This window comes from Photinus pyralis, unplaced genomic scaffold (genome assembly GCF_008802855.1).
Source record: "Photinus pyralis isolate 1611_PpyrPB1 unplaced genomic scaffold, Ppyr1.3 Ppyr1.4_LG4, whole genome shotgun sequence".
Classification (NCBI taxonomy): domain Eukaryota; kingdom Metazoa; phylum Arthropoda; class Insecta; order Coleoptera; family Lampyridae; genus Photinus; species Photinus pyralis.
The window spans coordinates 45,673,653-45,690,202 of NW_022170511.1; the positions used below are offsets into that span (position 1 = coordinate 45,673,653).

General features: G+C 35.7%; 2 protein-coding genes across 7 annotated transcripts in view; one reads left to right on the top strand and one right to left on the bottom strand.

The window, feature by feature from the left end:
• Positions 1 to 476: 476 nt before the first annotated feature.
• Positions 477 to 16,550, bottom strand: part of LOC116167706 (mucin-5AC-like) — a 28,063-nt gene continuing 11,989 nt past the window's right edge. For 2 of the 6 annotated variants that reach the window (XM_031483189.1, XM_031483188.1), the window contains 2 exons: positions 4,316 to 4,413; positions 477 to 4,262 (listed from right to left, as the gene is read on the bottom strand). In XM_031483189.1, coding sequence (XP_031339049.1) covers positions 2,751 to 4,262; positions 4,316 to 4,351 — 1,548 coding nt within the window. In that variant the 5' untranslated portion in view covers positions 4,352 to 4,413 and the 3' untranslated portion in view covers positions 477 to 2,750. Of the gene's footprint in view, positions 4,263 to 4,315; positions 5,606 to 9,347; positions 9,761 to 16,550 lie in introns of those variants that run through there. The other 4 variants (XM_031483192.1, XM_031483190.1, XM_031483187.1 and 1 more) reach the window with 4 other exon arrangements.
• On the top strand, positions 9,773 to 10,642 carry LOC116167707. Its single transcript, XM_031483193.1, has 2 exons — positions 9,773 to 9,936; positions 9,993 to 10,642. The coding sequence occupies exons 1-2, from the start codon at positions 9,907 to 9,909 to the stop codon at positions 10,536 to 10,538; spliced, it is 576 nt and encodes a 191-aa protein (XP_031339053.1). The 5' UTR covers positions 9,773 to 9,906; the 3' UTR covers positions 10,539 to 10,642.

Below are 16,550 nucleotides of genomic sequence, written 5' to 3' on the forward strand. Positions count from 1 at the left end.
CAAGGAACATAGGGGCATAGCGGAAACCAGGTGGGAGTAAAAGAGTGTCGCCGGACACAGCAATTTAATCTGTGCATGCTCAGGCATTCAGATGGGACGCGATTTTTTATGACGCCGGGAGATTTAGTGTGAATATTAGTATTAGAGTGAGAAAACACTCAATTACCTCCAATTAAACTCGATCTGAAAGTTTTTTTTACCGGAAAAAACACGGTCCATTTAACCAAATAATACAAAAGCTACTCGTGACTACACTTTTCGCGAAACATTTTGCTTAGGGGATAATTATATGGGTGGAAAATAAAAGTTTATAATACCATGCTGTTTTTCCCAGGGTGTTTCCAATAGCACTTTGTACCAACAAACATAAATCATTAAGCAACACAGCGCAATTTTGTTTCCTAAGTTTGCCGAGAGCTATTTCTTCGGCCTCACCTTCCAGAAAGTATTTGATAGTTTTAAACCCTAATAAAATTCAAAATGGGGGTGGTTTTTGTTATGTAATTATATAAAAATAAATGTGCTATATCTAGCTGTCAGTTAGTGATCCTCTTCTGGCCTCATAAGGAAAAAGAATAAATGAAAAGTCAATAATCTCCATTGAATTATGAAACGGTTCTTATTTTCTTTAAGGTACTCCTTTGCTCCAATAAAATTAAGTATCAGTAAATAGGGTTTGAGGCGAACAATCCTGTAAAGCAATAGTTATTTGTACAACTAGAGAAGAAAGTGGAGTTTTTCAACTCGAGTTCACAGTTTGACACATCAGTGTAGCGTGTGGGTCGGGGTGAATAATGTGTTTCTCGCACACTAGCCAAAACGAAGAAAAATATAGTAAGCCGTATAGGCGCCACTTAATCTTTAGTAAATTTCAAAAGCGAAAAGAGAATTCTTGCCGAAAGGCAGACAATGAGATCCGGTTCTGTTCTTGATAAGCTACAGAAATAAAATAATTGAAAGGGTAGAACATAAACAAGAATTGTTACCACAGTCGAGGGTAATTTAATAAATGATCTCAAAATATTACAAATATGCAATATGTAGATCTAACGTTTAGAAGTAGGTAATTTAATTTTCAAAAACGAAATCAACTTGCAGTTTCGGAACTTATCGATATCAAAACAGGCTTCTATAGAAAACAACGGAGCTGCAATTGTTAAATGACGATTCAAACAAATATAGTAATTACAAATCGATTGTATCGAAAACCAGTATGTAATCAAACGTTATATCAAGGATTAGTCGAAAATGTTACCTTTGAACTCTGGTCGTAACGGCTGTCTGAATTCAGAAAGGCGCTTTTCTGCCTTACCTGTAACAGATAACAACAAACAAACAAGAGAGATAGTGAATAGCACAGCACATAAATATGGCGATAACAATGTCTAACGTTTGACACTAATCAGGTAACTGGTATACTAAAAACGTAATTAACACTTAATAAGAACCAATAATTCAATTTAGGTTAACTAAACAAAAGCAAAATTTTGATCGACAACGAATCTTCCGTACAAATTGGTGATATCTATAAAAGCATGAACGTGGCGTATTTCAAGAAAACTACTTTACAATGCATTAATAAAAATAAACTAGCACGAATGAACCCTCGGAGTGACAAAAATAACGTAGGTAATGTAGATAAAGTCGGTTCTCGTTTTTGGTAAGGTGAAATCTTCGTAACGACTAAAAGGCAATGTACAGGGTGTAAATCGAAAAGTGGAACATAGGCGTTTAACATGGGAAATTACTTTTTCTTTGCGCAAACGATTCCTAATTATTTTACGCAACAATACTTCAAATAAAGGTTATAACGATTATTCTATCTTTTCTTGTACGCGAAAAAATTAATTATTCTGTTTTCACGAGTTTTTAGTCTAGGTAGCCATGGACTATGTTTTTCTTTTATCACGTCGGAACTAAATGGATTTACAGAGGAAATACATTGATGGCGTAAAAATGTCGCTTTTAAAAATCACGTTCCAAAATAATAGTACACACTATGGCACGAAGGATGCTAGCACTATTAAAAGAGCTCAGGCATCGAGGTTTCATGCCTTTAAAGATTTTATAGAGACGGCCTTTTTCCACTTGAAATGATCGCAGTAAATGGGTTCTAGAAATTCTTTTACTATTTTCGCCTCCGGGTTGGGCGAACTGGTTCTAAAAACTAACATAAAACTGTTTTTTGGTTAGGTTTTAGTACAACAAACCAACAAACAAAACAAAGCATCAAGAATCAAGTCAGTAGCTGATTCTTTTGTGGCTTCTCCAGATAATCAACGACGTTTTCACCTTCCGATTCGCTATCGATAAATCTTGACTCTAGAAATCGGAATGGGGCTGAAGAATTGTTCCCAAATACCAACTGGTCACTATATGCTATGGTGTTATTATCTTGGAATTAGAACCGAATCAACCTGTCTTTTTAGAATTCAATTTACGAAAAAATTATGAAACATTAACAGTGGTAAACCAGCCATAAGCTACTTGAAAGCAAACTTTTTCAAAATAGACAAATGTAGACCTTACTTTTATACAAGTACATTGCCCGCGATTATTGTTGCAATTTAAATACTTAAAATCGGCAAGGAAATTGATAGGTGTAAATTATAAATTCTACTTTAATAGATAATGTATAAATAATATAATAAATTAACCGATTGGTGTCGTGGAAATTCCATTTTGTCGCTGAACTGTTTCATTCAATCCGAAGGCTTCAATGGGCAGCCTCAGAAGGTGGTGGTGCGAGTTTATGGCCCTTGAGCTGATGTTTTAGTTTGAGATATCGTAATACCATCTTCAGTTTGGTGGGTTTCTGTTACAGAAGGGCTTTCCGTCGTTGAATCAGTAGGTAGCGATTCAGTTGTCGGTATTGTAGAACTTATAGTTGATATGAAGAAATGGTGTGTATTTAGGGATGGAGTTGTTTCCGTTAGTCCAGTGGTAGACCCAGTTTGGTGCGTTTCAGTTGATACCGAAGGGTTTTCCGTCGTTGAATCAGTAGGTAGCGGTTTAGTTGTCGGTATTGTAAAACTTATAGTTGATATGAAGAAAGGGTGTGTATTTAGGGGTGGAGTTGTTTCCGTTAGTTCAGTGGTAGACACAGTTTGGTGTGTTTCAGTTGATATCGAAGGGTTTTCCGTCGTTGAATCAGTAGGTAGCGGTTCAGTTGTCGGTATTGTAGTCGATATGAAGAAAGGATGTGTATTTAGGGGTGGAGTTGTTTCCGTTAGTTCAGTGGTAGACACAGTTTGGTGTGTTTCAGTTGATATCGAAGGGTTTTCCGTCGTTGAATCAGTAGGTAGCGGTTCAGTTGTCGGTATTGTAGTCGATATGAAGAAAGGATGTGTATTTAGGGGTGGAGTTGTTTCCGTTAGTTCAGTGGTAGACACAGTTTGGTGTGTTTCAGTTGATATCGAAGGGTTTTCCGTCGTTGAATCAGTAGGTAGCGGTTCAGTTGTCGGTATTGTAGTCGATATGAAGAAAGGATGTGTATTTAGGGGTGGAGTTGTTTCCGTTAGTTCAGTGGTAGACACAGTTTGGTGTGTTTCAGTTGATATCGAAGGGTTTTCCGTCGTTGAATCAGTAGGTAGCGGTTCAGTTGTCGGTATTGTAGTCGATATGAAGAAAGGATGTGTATTTAGGGGTGGAGTTGTTTCCGTTACTCCAATGGGAGACCCAGTTGATACAGAAGGATTCTGCAGCTTGCAGTAAATTGCCATTCCAACCCACATGTAAGCAATCACGCTCTTAATTCGCTTACATTCACGTCTATAACATCTTTGATATTGAGCTGTTACAATTTTGACTTCATCTTTAATGTTAGCGTCATCCACTACACGCTTACAACATTTTATAATTGAAGTGCATTCTCCTGGATGTCGTGTGCATCTTTCAAGGTTTAATGTGGTTTCACGAATGTGTCTAATAGGATCTTTGGTGGTTCCTCCAACAGTCCAATGACACTTTCCATTTAAAAAACCCATGTATTTTTTTTCGATATTGACAGATTGGGCAACCAAATAGTTTAAGCATTGATTTTTTTGGTGATTATTAACGGATATAGCACTCTCAATGTTAGCCCTTAAAAGTGTTAATGTACTTTTTACCTCCACAGCGCAGGAAAGTAGTGGCTTCCATAAGTCACTAATATCTTCGATTTCTGAATAAACTTCACTGATATATTGGTTCCGTATGTATTTACTACTTGTTTCGCTGCAACTTCGCATTTCGATATGAAAAACGCATTGTACCAAAACAGCCTGTAAAAGGATTACCGTATTAGCACCCATAAATTAAACGTAAGAGTACTTACATGCACTATTAACAAGGCAATACTAATTAGCTGCATTCTTTCAGTTTGGGTGAGTTGGTTAAAAAAGGTTACCAAAAGGCGGATAGGTGTTGATGTATCTAGAAATTCGTAAAAATATATCGTCTCAACGACTTATCAAACCCTTTTATATAAGATTTTTTCGCGACATAGGTATTGTTTGTTACATTTGTACGTATTATGCTAATTTACTACGTCATATATACGTCACTTTGCAAATACAAAATGAAAAATTCTAAATAAATGAGGAAACACTGTTTGCTTAAGAATGTGATAAGCTTCTTCCCAAGTACAATAATTATTAACTAACCATCAGAATTACTGTCTCGTTATAAGGATAAATATTTAGAAGTTTAACCATCGACCGTAGGGTCACCTATGAAACAATAGATTTAGATTTTCACAAGATACCTATCCCAAAGAACGTGTAATAAAGCTTATCGGCTCTGTTATATCATTGCCATTCTCAGTCAATGATAATACGATCTGCCTATTCCTCTCATGTTTGATATATACAATTTTCTTTATTTGAGGACACCTGTCGCTTGGTGTGTTTTTTTTACCTTGACATCTTTGAATATAGAAAGGTTTAGATTATTTTATTATTTTAACCCTTTTGATTATAAATAATTATAGTCATAAGAAGAAATGCGGTGGGGACAGGACAGGTTGATCTTCATTCAAGGTAACGGAAAATCCTATTAAATGATAAGGTTTAATGTACACTTCCCAATCATTCTCATCATCTTTACCACTTTTTAAACCTATGAACTTTATAATGCGGTAACTTTCCTTCGGTTCAATTTCACTTTCTTGCATTACCTATGAATAAAAATAATCTATGGCAGTATGGCACGTGTGGTGGACGGGCGCAAACAAAGATAACACCGGTACAGCATTTTTACACATGAGATGTATAGTCGTACATACCTTATTTTTATTGCTTGTATAGCCACAAACTGATTTTGTGTGAAAAAATGAAAAAACCAAATAAATAAACCTAAAATATGTACTTACCGAGGTACTTACATAGCAAAAGATAACGATCCTACATTATTTTATATTTTGTTTGTCCAAATGTTTAAAAATCGACAGTTTTGCTTTTCTTGTCATGTTCAACGGAAGTTTCTCTTATCAACCCCAAAATATGATCTCCCATCATGCTTTCATCGTACTGGCCTTGGTAACGTGTCCAAGTTCCATTATGTCTTGATGAAGAAAGCGTTTCCCTTGCTCTTCCAAATAAGATCCCATATTATCCGGTATCTCTATCTAAATGAGAATGTAACCTGTGAATTCTATACCCCATGATGCAAAACAAAATCAGCTCGTCATAATTTTTAGCTCTATGGTTTTTCAGGAAACCATGAACGGGAAACCATGGACTACTGCCTTAAAACTGTTCTAGGATTTTTTCTCTTCATTGCGAAGTAACAGCGGGAAAATATCACAATCCTTATTGATTTTTATTTGAAGGAAAACAATGATTCTAGTTTTAATTTTCGCCCCTGTAAGCTTTCAATCAAATCGCTTATAACTTTTGTAAAATCAAATATTTTCAATGCGCAATCGCACTTTTTATATATTTTTGCGTATTACAGTCAGATAATAAATTATGCAACATCGTCATCATAAAAGAAAGAAAAGGACAACTATAGGATTGTACCGTCGGCTTGGAAGGACAGGACCGTAGACTGGGAATTTAAAGAACCATACTAATACATAGTAAAAGGATTGCCAGAGACCTCAACTACTAGGATATCAAGGAACACTAAAGAGCTAGGGGTCTTTCTATAATAATCAGGCATCATAACAGGCCAGTTTAAGCAGTTTAAAAGTTCTAAAATGAAAGCCGCCGAAACGCCTCGGTTCATGGACTGAAGACATCAGGTGCTCAAAGAGAAAGAAGGTAGCGGTCGGAGTCCGTTTAGCCGGTGAAGAGCGAACGGAAAATCCCAGCCGACCTGTCATTGAACTAGGAGAGCCAGAAATCATATCAGCCGGGAGAAGTAAATCGGAAAACCCCCAGTCAAATAAGCTAAACATCCGAAAAACGTCAGGGGAATGGGCAATTTGCTAGTAAGCTCGATTAAACCAATAATAAAAGCTCAATTCGCTGATCGAGAAGCTTTGTTAGAGATAGACGAACCGAAGCTCAAAAGCTACACGAAGGATAACTGCAGCCGCAATAAGAGAAGCATCAGAAGCACAAAAAAGATTATTGGAAACAGGAAAATCATCAGAATGTCGAATCTATAGTAGGGAACGAGTATGAAAGTAGTATTGCAAGTTTTATAGGAGAAAAAGGCATGGAGATGATCGATTTACAAGAAAGAATCAAATACTGGGTAGAACATCAACACAAAGGAGCGAGAATAGAGGAAGGCAATGCGTTAACTAAAATTACCATTCAAGAAAATGTAACTAAAAATCTCAACCTGTTAACAGAAATCGTCAAAAACAATGCAGTACGGCCAAATGATGAAGATTTTAAATTACTGTGTACTAGGATGGTAGAGGATGGGAAAGTCGAAGCTTGACCGCAGTACTAAAGGTCCTTGCGTTCGGACATGGATATTTGTTAATATGTAGTGGGGCCAAGGTTAGTTTTCTACTAACCTTGTAGTGGGACAGCCTTGGTTGAAACCCTGCCCACTTAAAAATAAATAAATAGTTACTTATTAAAGAAATTTTTAAAAACCTACCCAAAGGATATCATTTTATTCAATATACATGGAAGTATTTCTTGCAGCAACCGAGAATGTCAGCGACTATAGCTAAACCAGAACTTGTGATGTTCCAATAAGAAGGTAGTAAGAAATTAAGAATTACTAATCCTGTAATGAATCCTTTGAGTTTGCTGCCGGATGTGCATGCGGCGCATCGCCACATTACTCCCCCTCCAGCGCAGTGGTATGGAAGTTGGGAAACGTTTTGGAAAATTCACGAGTCGTCCGGGCATGGTTCGTTGATGCGAAGAGACAGTTTTCTCGGCAGGAACATTCGTGACTTTCTATGTTCTCCTGATTTGGGCTGACGAAGGAGGATCTGAGTGTCTTAGCAAACTCAGTTGTGTCCGAATGATGCGGGTTCAAAACCAGATTCATCTGCGGGAGTTGACCGAAGACCCAGAAGGATGGTAGGTAGGAACTTCTACCCATCGCTCGCTTCTGTAGCCCTTGATCGCAGCGTCGAGCGTGCGATGGAGGCGTTTCACTTTAGCGTTCGCCTGGGGATGATATGCGGTAGTACGGAGATGTTTGATTCTGAGGATCCGGTTGATTTCAGCGAAGAAAATACACTCAAATTGTCTGCCAGGGTCGGTTATAATCTGTTCCGGAATTCCGGATCTTGCAATCCATTCGCTTAAGAAACGGATTCGGTGGAAATGTCATTTATGGAAGTGGACGGTGGTTGGTAACGGTAAGTCCTTAAGAGTTGCTATCCTGGTGGCGGATGACTTAACACCTTCGCGAGAGATGTCCATTCCAAGGAATGTGAGCGATGGCACTCCAAACTCGCATTTGACGACGTTGATGATGATTCCATGTTCTTGAAATCGTTGAAACACTCGTTCGAAATGCACCTTCGCTTCGCTTGGTGATGCGGTCAAGACATCGTCGAGGTACGCGACCGATTGATGATTGATGAAGCGTTGGAAAGTTTGCGCCACATTCCTGAGACCAAACGTGACCACCGGGAACTCGACTAATCCGAAAGGGGCTGTAATGATGGTATTCTCGATGTCCGAAAGCTCGGATTTGATGGAACGCAAGTAACTGAATGCGGGACTTTATCATTGACTACTCGCGGTGTAGTCACATCCTTGTAGTTGTTAAGTAGGTCTGCGAAGGAGTTAGCACTTTGAACCGATCGTACTGAACACACAGAACACGCGGGTGCGAATGGGTGGTAAATTGGTGGTAGGGGACCATAGCACATTATTCCCAAGTAATTCAAAGCAGTGATTGGTTCGGTAGGGGCTGTAGCTACACCCCCTATAGGCCCAAAGTTTAGAATTAACGGTTCTACCCAAATTTTGGCGTAGACCTTTTCCAATTTTGCATTATTTTTAAATGTTTCTACCGCAAGATGATGTCCCATCCCTAAAAATTTAGATCACGACGAAACTTGGTATGGTTCGACAGAAATAGCGAAAAAATTTTTGAAAATTTTCGAGTCCACCTCGGTATAAGTTAAAATCTTACAATCTTTTTCATTTCCGGGTCAAGAACTGCTGCAACAAGCTATTTTATGGAGTTTTTAAGAAACGTTTTTTTACTTTGATGTATAGATAAGAACTTTAATTAAATCATCCCTCTATTAATAAATTCTTGCGACGATATAATAGGTACAGACAAATGATCACGCTGCTTGTTATCGACCATATACTGTGGCCAGTTAGAATACGAACAAGAAATAGCAGATAAGCTTATGAGTTATGGAGGAAATTAAATTGGGAATTGGAGCAAATACGATGAAACCAACAATTAACATCCAAACGAATATGTTCATTTCTCTATCTCCCACAAAATGACAAACAGTATAAGAACGAACATGCCTAGCCTACTAATGCCAGATAAATGAAGAGCACGATTTATTTTTAGAAAACGAAACGGAAAAGATGAAAGCAGCAAAAACCAACTCTCCAGGGGAAGCATCGAAAAAGGGGAAACGGGGAAGAAAACACGAAATGGAAAAGAAATGCCAAAAAGTAAAAGAACAGCAAAAGCAAGGAATCAAGAGGAAATAGTAAAAATTAGGGAATCGAAGTCAAGAAGAGGTTACTAAAAATAAATAAAAAGAAGAAAAACCGCACAGTGACTTTACACCCAAAAGAAAAACCAACATTTTCTTGGAATGTACTAGAAATTGTGTAAAAGAAAGAACGGACTTGTTTTTGAATGCGAAGGCTTAGCGCTAATTGAGAAAATGCTAGAGGAGGCTACACTGGATCAAATACAAAAAATAGCCCTATCTATTTTCAGTGCAAATTCCCCTTTGAGTTCCTTACCTTGTTCAATTGCTTTCAGTATACATATTAAATGACGGTCACCATTTAATTAATTTCATTGGCTTCATTGATGAGGTCAAAACTTGAGCTAGGCACACATAGAAAGCATTGAGCAAAACCATGGCATTTAGCATTTCACGTTTATGTATTATTTTAAGTAGGAACGTAATCTTTTCTAAATACATTAAGGATTACGTTGCAATATGTAAGTAGTGGATGCACTTGAAAATCAAGAGGAGATTGAAATCACAACGTAAGTTTCACCAAAACCGATGTTTCAACTAAATATGATATACGTTTTGCGTACTCGGATACGAGATGAAACACGACTGTACCTGAAAAATAATCTCATATTGCAACATTGCAAATTGAGTACCAATAAAATTAATAATAGGTTTAACAATGGCATGTGCAGTAGAATAAACCACAATTCGTTATCGTATCAGTAACTGGAACTTACCTTACAGATAACTACGTCATGGTACCCTGAATTATAAAGTGTTCGGCTTACAGGGATTTGTCATTCGTGATTATCTTTATTGCACAGTCATACCGTAAAATGGAATTCGGTACCTTAATTTTTATTGCGGTAAGATTGTTAACGTACACATTGCTCGCTTAAGCTTAAGCGACTTTGATTCACAGGTTGTTTCCATAGGAGTACCTCAAGCTCAAGCCCTTCGACCAAGTACAATCGACATAAAGGCATTGGAGCTACTCTACCGCGAAGGGCTGCACGAAACCAACGAGTTAATCCGCCAAGCCAGAATTCCGATCGAAAACATAATTGCCACCGGAAAACTGAACGTCTCTCAGCAAATTCGCGATTCTCAAGCGAGGGTTGCGTCGTCGTCCGGCCCGAATTCGGAATGCGCCAAGGTGCACGCCGCTACGTTACAACAGAGGGTTAATCCGGAACACCTCAACGATTGTGATTATAACTATTCGCTGAATGACGCCTTGAACAAGTGGGACGCGGTTAAATCTCACATTTTCTTTTGCTCAATATCGAGCACTAATGGGTGCGTTGACGAGACGAAGAAGGAGATCAAGGATTTAAAAGCTTCGAATGCTAAACGAATTCCAGACACTGTAAAACTGAGCGATAGCTGTAAACAGGCGCATTGTGAAAATGTCGTGCGAATTATTGCAAAAATTGACGCAGCTTTTCAAAACTGCTTGCATGTTTAGTTATGTAAGTCCATTGTGGTCCATTTGGCATTTGGGTTAGGTGAATGGAAATGTGACAAGTAAATGTCCACCTTCTATTGTAATTTATTATTTCTTATTTGTGTCTTATAAAATTTAGTGCACCGATTTCTTTGGAAAACTATTACCAGGATTGAAATTGCACAATCTTGCAGCTGTGAATTATATACGAATTATATTCGAATGTGATTTATTCTTAGAACTTAGAATAGGTGTCTTTATTTTGGTTTTCAATTATAGTAAAATATACAATCACAGCATAACAAAATACAAACTTCGTGCGATATTTTACGAACTTGTTTATGAATTATCTGCAACCCAACATACGGTGCTCAATACTAAAGAAATCTAATACTTCAGGTAACTGACTGTAATAAACTTTCTAGAGAACTACCCACTATGAACTGGTAGCATGGGCTACCGAAGACTGGTGTAACCAGTTTGGAATAAATATTGTAGATGGTAGCGCATGTCGCATTTTTGATCTTTAAGGGAAATTTTAAACAAACAATTACTCACATATGATTATTTTTCGAACATGCTCAGGTTAATTTTCAATAAAAGGAGGCCTGAAAGTAATTAATCACCGTCCATACAAATCCTATCTTAGTTCTATATGACGACGCGACATGATTCTGGTTTTAATTCCTAGTAAAATTTTCTAAACCATGAACAGTTTGCAAACGAATAGTTCTTAAAAAGAGTCTGTAATATTTTTGAATGTATTTTTTGGCGCATTACTGTTCAAAAATGAAAATTAGATTCTTTGGCTGTGTATAAAAATACACATAGTCAATTTTACTAAAAGTTCAGGAAGTAAGTGCAGTAATAAAGGTATAAAGGATACATATTACACCGTTGTAAAGATTTGTCTAATATATCTTCATCATATTCTTTCATTTTGTTCAGTTTGTGTGATAATGGAGGTGATTGTATCTCGAGAGAGACCTGATTGTAAGATCACAGCAAAATGTACCATACCTATTCCAAAATATTATGTAAAATGTAAGATTATTCTGACAAAATTAAAACTATCAAAACTTGTATGCAAGAAATAACCGTTTCGGATTAAGCCTTATGTGGTTTTTAGTTTATTCGTAATTACGTGCCATCCAATATGCACGGCATCGTATAATTTTTCATTATTTGATATTATTCGTATAAATTTGTTACTGCCGTACATGTCAGTAGAAACGTTATCGACATTGTTATCAGCTGTGGAAAGTCCTCGTACTGAAAATGTACGGTAGGTATACGTTTTTCTTTGCTTTTGTATGAATACAACATAGCAATATATTTATGTTCTTAATCATATCGGAGTAGTTTGAAAATCTGGCACATTTCATCTTTTTGTTTTTTGTTTTGTTTTCAGGAAAAGTAAACGACAACAAAGGCCTGATGTTTTTCCGTTTTACTTATTATTCTTATTTATATCGTTTTAAATAAATTGATAGCTTTTAGAAAATGCATGACTTTCTTTAGAATTTTCTGACTTCCATTTAAGATTTCAGTAGGGGAACCCGGGGCAAAGTGGACAGGTTAAGACCAAACAATTCATAAATTGATGAAAGCAACATTTTAAATAATGGTAGTGTGTTTATAGGATAAATATAGGATTTCTTTACAAACTGGTGTAACATAAGGATCATAATGAGAGCATATATTTTACTGCGATTTTTTGCCCCATATACGGGGCAAAGTGAAATTTAAAATGGGGAAACATGAAAATTTTATATTTATTCGGTTTTTTCTTTGCACACATCACTTGAAAACTAATTCCACTTTGCTTCATTTAAAAATTTTTACTTTGCCCTATTGTGCATCATAACAGAAGTAGGTTATCTTTTCCACTTCCTTTACTTTCCAATTTTGGTAGACGTGATTCCACTATGGTGCCTCTATTACGCATATATTTCACAAAAATTCGCTACAAATATCAGATGTATATTTAATTTCACTTTGCTCCGGGTTCCCCTAATGTTTTTACTTATGGCTGCTACATTCCTTTGATATTGTTCGAAATTAAGAGCGCATCCATATTTGGTTTTGTAACGTAAGCAACGTGTCTGTTAAATTGTTTGTACGAAAGGGCCGATTTATAATTTAAAATTTGACAGGTTTCGATTTTTTCTGTGTGTTACTCGAGATAGTAAATTATGTGTAGGTAACGTCTCCTACTTTCTTTTCATTGCTATGTACTTCTTAGCTTTTGTATTTCTTTTCTTTATTTCCTGAATATGACTATTTTGTACCTCTCGAAACAGATTATGGAATGACTTATTTTTCTTTGTGTGAACATTATTAAAAGCATTTTTTTAACTATACCTTTCAAACACTTTTCAGATTCAGGCACTGTTTTACCTTTTATTGATGTGTAAACCTTTTCTTTAATTTTCAAGCTCTCTCTTCTAATTTTATGCCAATTATTTGAACTAAACAACTTTAGCCTTTTATTACTAAGTTTTCCTATTACATAATATAGACATTGGCCCTTTTTACTCATACAAATTTAGCTAAAATGTACCTTCTAATACGAAAACAGTTGACATTTGCCCTTTGGGAAACAAGCCAATAAATTTTGATTGAATATATTTCCGCCATACAACAAAAGCATCTTTTCTTATTTTTGATAACATTATATGACATATTCCCATATTCCATATTATGGGAATTAGGTAGTTCTTCATGTTTTTTGTAATGAGCGATAATTGGCAGTAAATAAAATGATTTTTTAGGTTTCCAATTAACATTTCAAAATCAAATTACGTCTAAGAAATAGTATTATTTTATTAAAATGTACACTATGCGACATGTACTCGTAACATGTTAATTTAGAATCGAACGGTTTTTATTTAAACTACATGAATTTATTTGAAAAACTTAATAAATGTATCCTTCACAAATTTAACTTATCTTTTGCAAAGCGAGCATACAATCTCCTTGTTTTCAGACTTTTTTCGAAACAAGTCCTAATATCAGGATTTTTCGCATTCCTTCCTCAAAATCCATTGGTGGTATATAAAAAATGTTGGAACCATCTTCATGAAAAATTGTAACAGGCTGGGGTTAAATATCCCTTCTTGAAACAAAATGTAGACTTTTTTGGAGTAAAATCGAAAATTCTTTATTCTGGATATTCAATTTAGTAACAAAATACAGCACAATTTTTTTTTATACAGTGATATTCATGTAGAGTAGACATAGGTATTTTCTATAGGAATTTCTTATGTTTACTTTTAAATGATAAAAAGTCTGCTGAAGGACGCCAAACTTTATGCAACCAAAATAACTACCTACAACAAATGAAGATCTGCCTTTCATATTAATTAATTTGAATATTATCGCTTTGACTCCCGTTTTCTAATTTTCGTTCGTGTGCGATGTATTCAACTAAAGAAAAAGTTGATATTTCCAATTGGTATAGTGCCGGTAACAGTTAAAGGAGCGCACGAGATTTATTTTCTGTGAAGCCAAAGCAACAATATTCAAATTAATAATTAATATGACAGCCAGATATTTATTAATTATATGTTTCAAGAAGTTATCTTGATTGCATAAAAATAGGCGTCCTTCAGAAAACTTGATTATTTGAAAGTAGACATAGGAAATCCCTGATCACTATTGGCATAAGCTTCCAGTAATTGTTTACTTAAACATAACCCCATACCTGACACCAATTAAACGTATTTACAATTAATTAACAATAAATTTATAACAGTTAAAATATTATTTATCACTCACATATACACAATTTATAAGAGCGGGATCTGTTTATTACTTCGGCGTTGAAATTAGAACTGTCCTGAAACGCAATTTTGTTTGCTAATATAGTAAACTCGAGGGTTCCCGAGTGGTTGCGAGTCTTCTCGAATGTTCTAGAACAAAGCCGTCAAATTTCTCGGAAATATTGCGCCTCATTCGCCTTCGTTCTTTACGGCGATGACTAATCTTTCATGGCACCTCGATGTCTATCGAGATTTCTGGAATATTCGCTACAATATTAAGATAAATATTTGCAAAATTTCCCAACCCTGGTGAACTAAATTTCATATTTTTATTTTATATCATTAAATCGTGACGGGAACTGAACCATACGATGTTCATACATTACCAAATAGCGGATTTGGTTATAGGTTAATAACCACAAAATTCGTGTACGCAAAAAAGCATTTACAACATAATACTGCGTGCATCTTCTTATACATTACGTAAGATAATTTTTTTCCCATAATTACAAAGCGCTTTTAACACCTCACGTGTGATTTATAACCAATTGTGTTATCATACACGATCTAAATAAGAAATGGACTACCTATTACAGTTCCATCAGATATTGCATGATTCCCATACTTGAGGGTATAATAAATACTAGGTTCACACTTGAATGTTATTTTGTAAAACTTCATTCTACGGCGGCGGCTTCCGTTTGCTTCTGCCAGAGTGTTAAATCAATATAGAAGTTAATTTACATCTTATATTTCGTCCTACAGCAAGAACTTACAGTTTAAATAAGTAATGCGTGTACAAAATACTCGTTATACATATCTTTGGTCCTTATTAAGGACCTCTTTGTAATAACAACCAATTATGGCTTACTTCACGATAAGTTGATTTAATGCGAAGCCTTTATTTTAATACAGGTTTTAGTGATGAATCGCTTTTTACTGATCAAAAAGATTTAATATTTCCGTAAACGTTCTTCCGCCTTGCTTGATGGAAAAGAATTGCTTAATTGTACCGACTTTTAATATTACCAAATTCTTCTCCAGGTATTTTGCAATAATATAATTAAACTGTTTTACATGCTCATGAATTGTCATTTAAGTGAAAAGCGCTTACATCATAGAGCTTTTTGGCTAAGCCAAACGAGCTTAGTTATATGCGTACACGTATCAATGCTCTACTTCTGTCAGCAGGAGTGATTTACGATTCATCAATTTTATTTAATAACATTTATTAGTAGTTGATTATTAATCACCTTTCGGGGTTTCTACTTCCCAAAAAAGGAAATAAATGACTTTAGGTAAATTGTTTGTTTTTCTAATAACGTCTTAAAATTAATGAGAGAAGAACTCGTTCACCTCAACTATTAATTATGTGTGTGTTTTACTAAACATTTTTCTTATTTTAATTAAGCCTACTTAGGTAACGGTATGGCATTTTTAACTCTCAGAACCCAACTGTGCCGCTTGATTAACTTAACTCCCTTATAATCCTGTAGAACTTCGCAAAGTAGAAGATTGAAAATTAGAAAAGGATATGAGATAATTTCTTGTTATATCGGCTTGTAACTTTGAAGTCATAGGGACTTTTAAATACTAGCAGGTATGGCTAATTTCATTAACAAACCATCCTAAGCTACGTATAGTACGTAATTGTTTCTCAAGTAAATCAATTCCCCTCTTAAAATTTAACTTTAAGGTACTGGTCCACAAGTAATGATCAGCTACTCCCAGAAAAGTTCTATTAAAAAATTAAAGAAGGGAGTTTCGATACATTGAAGTAACCGAAGACGACCCCTTCTTCAAAAATAAAACGATGGGTACCATTTGCGTAAGTACATACTATTGATGTGGAAGGAATGAAGACGGTTGCGCTAATCTCGTGGTAGCTCATCTCATAATTATGGTTCATGGGAAGATCGGAGTGGTAGTTTGTTTGATAGCCCGTCTATTGTTTTAGAACGTATAGTAAAAAAACCGACAAGGGGAGAAGTTTTAATTTGTTAGCATAAAACGCAGAACCTGTTTTAGTTCTTACTGGTATAGTGAGGGTATGATACGTAATTATCAGGAGGAAATGGTTACCAACAATTGAAACTAAGTTACTGTTTTGATTCTGACACCTCAAATTGCGGCAATAAAATAACCTGTTGTCGCCAGCGCTTTGGTGTCAACGTTAACTGCTTTATTTTACACGCGCGTGATAATCGTTAATCGCCAAAGTTTCCTTAACTGAGGTAAATTACTTGGCTAAACCTGACAAATTCTTCAA

Excerpts from the sequence above, each read along its gene's own strand:
- LOC116167707 (XM_031483193.1), top strand. The coding sequence starts at position 9,907 with ATGGAATTCGGTACCTTAATTTTTATTGCG. Across the intron at positions 9,937-9,992 it reads GTACCTTAATTTTTATTGCG|GTTGTTTCCATAGGAGTACC; the intron begins GTAAGATTGTTA and ends TTTGATTCACAG.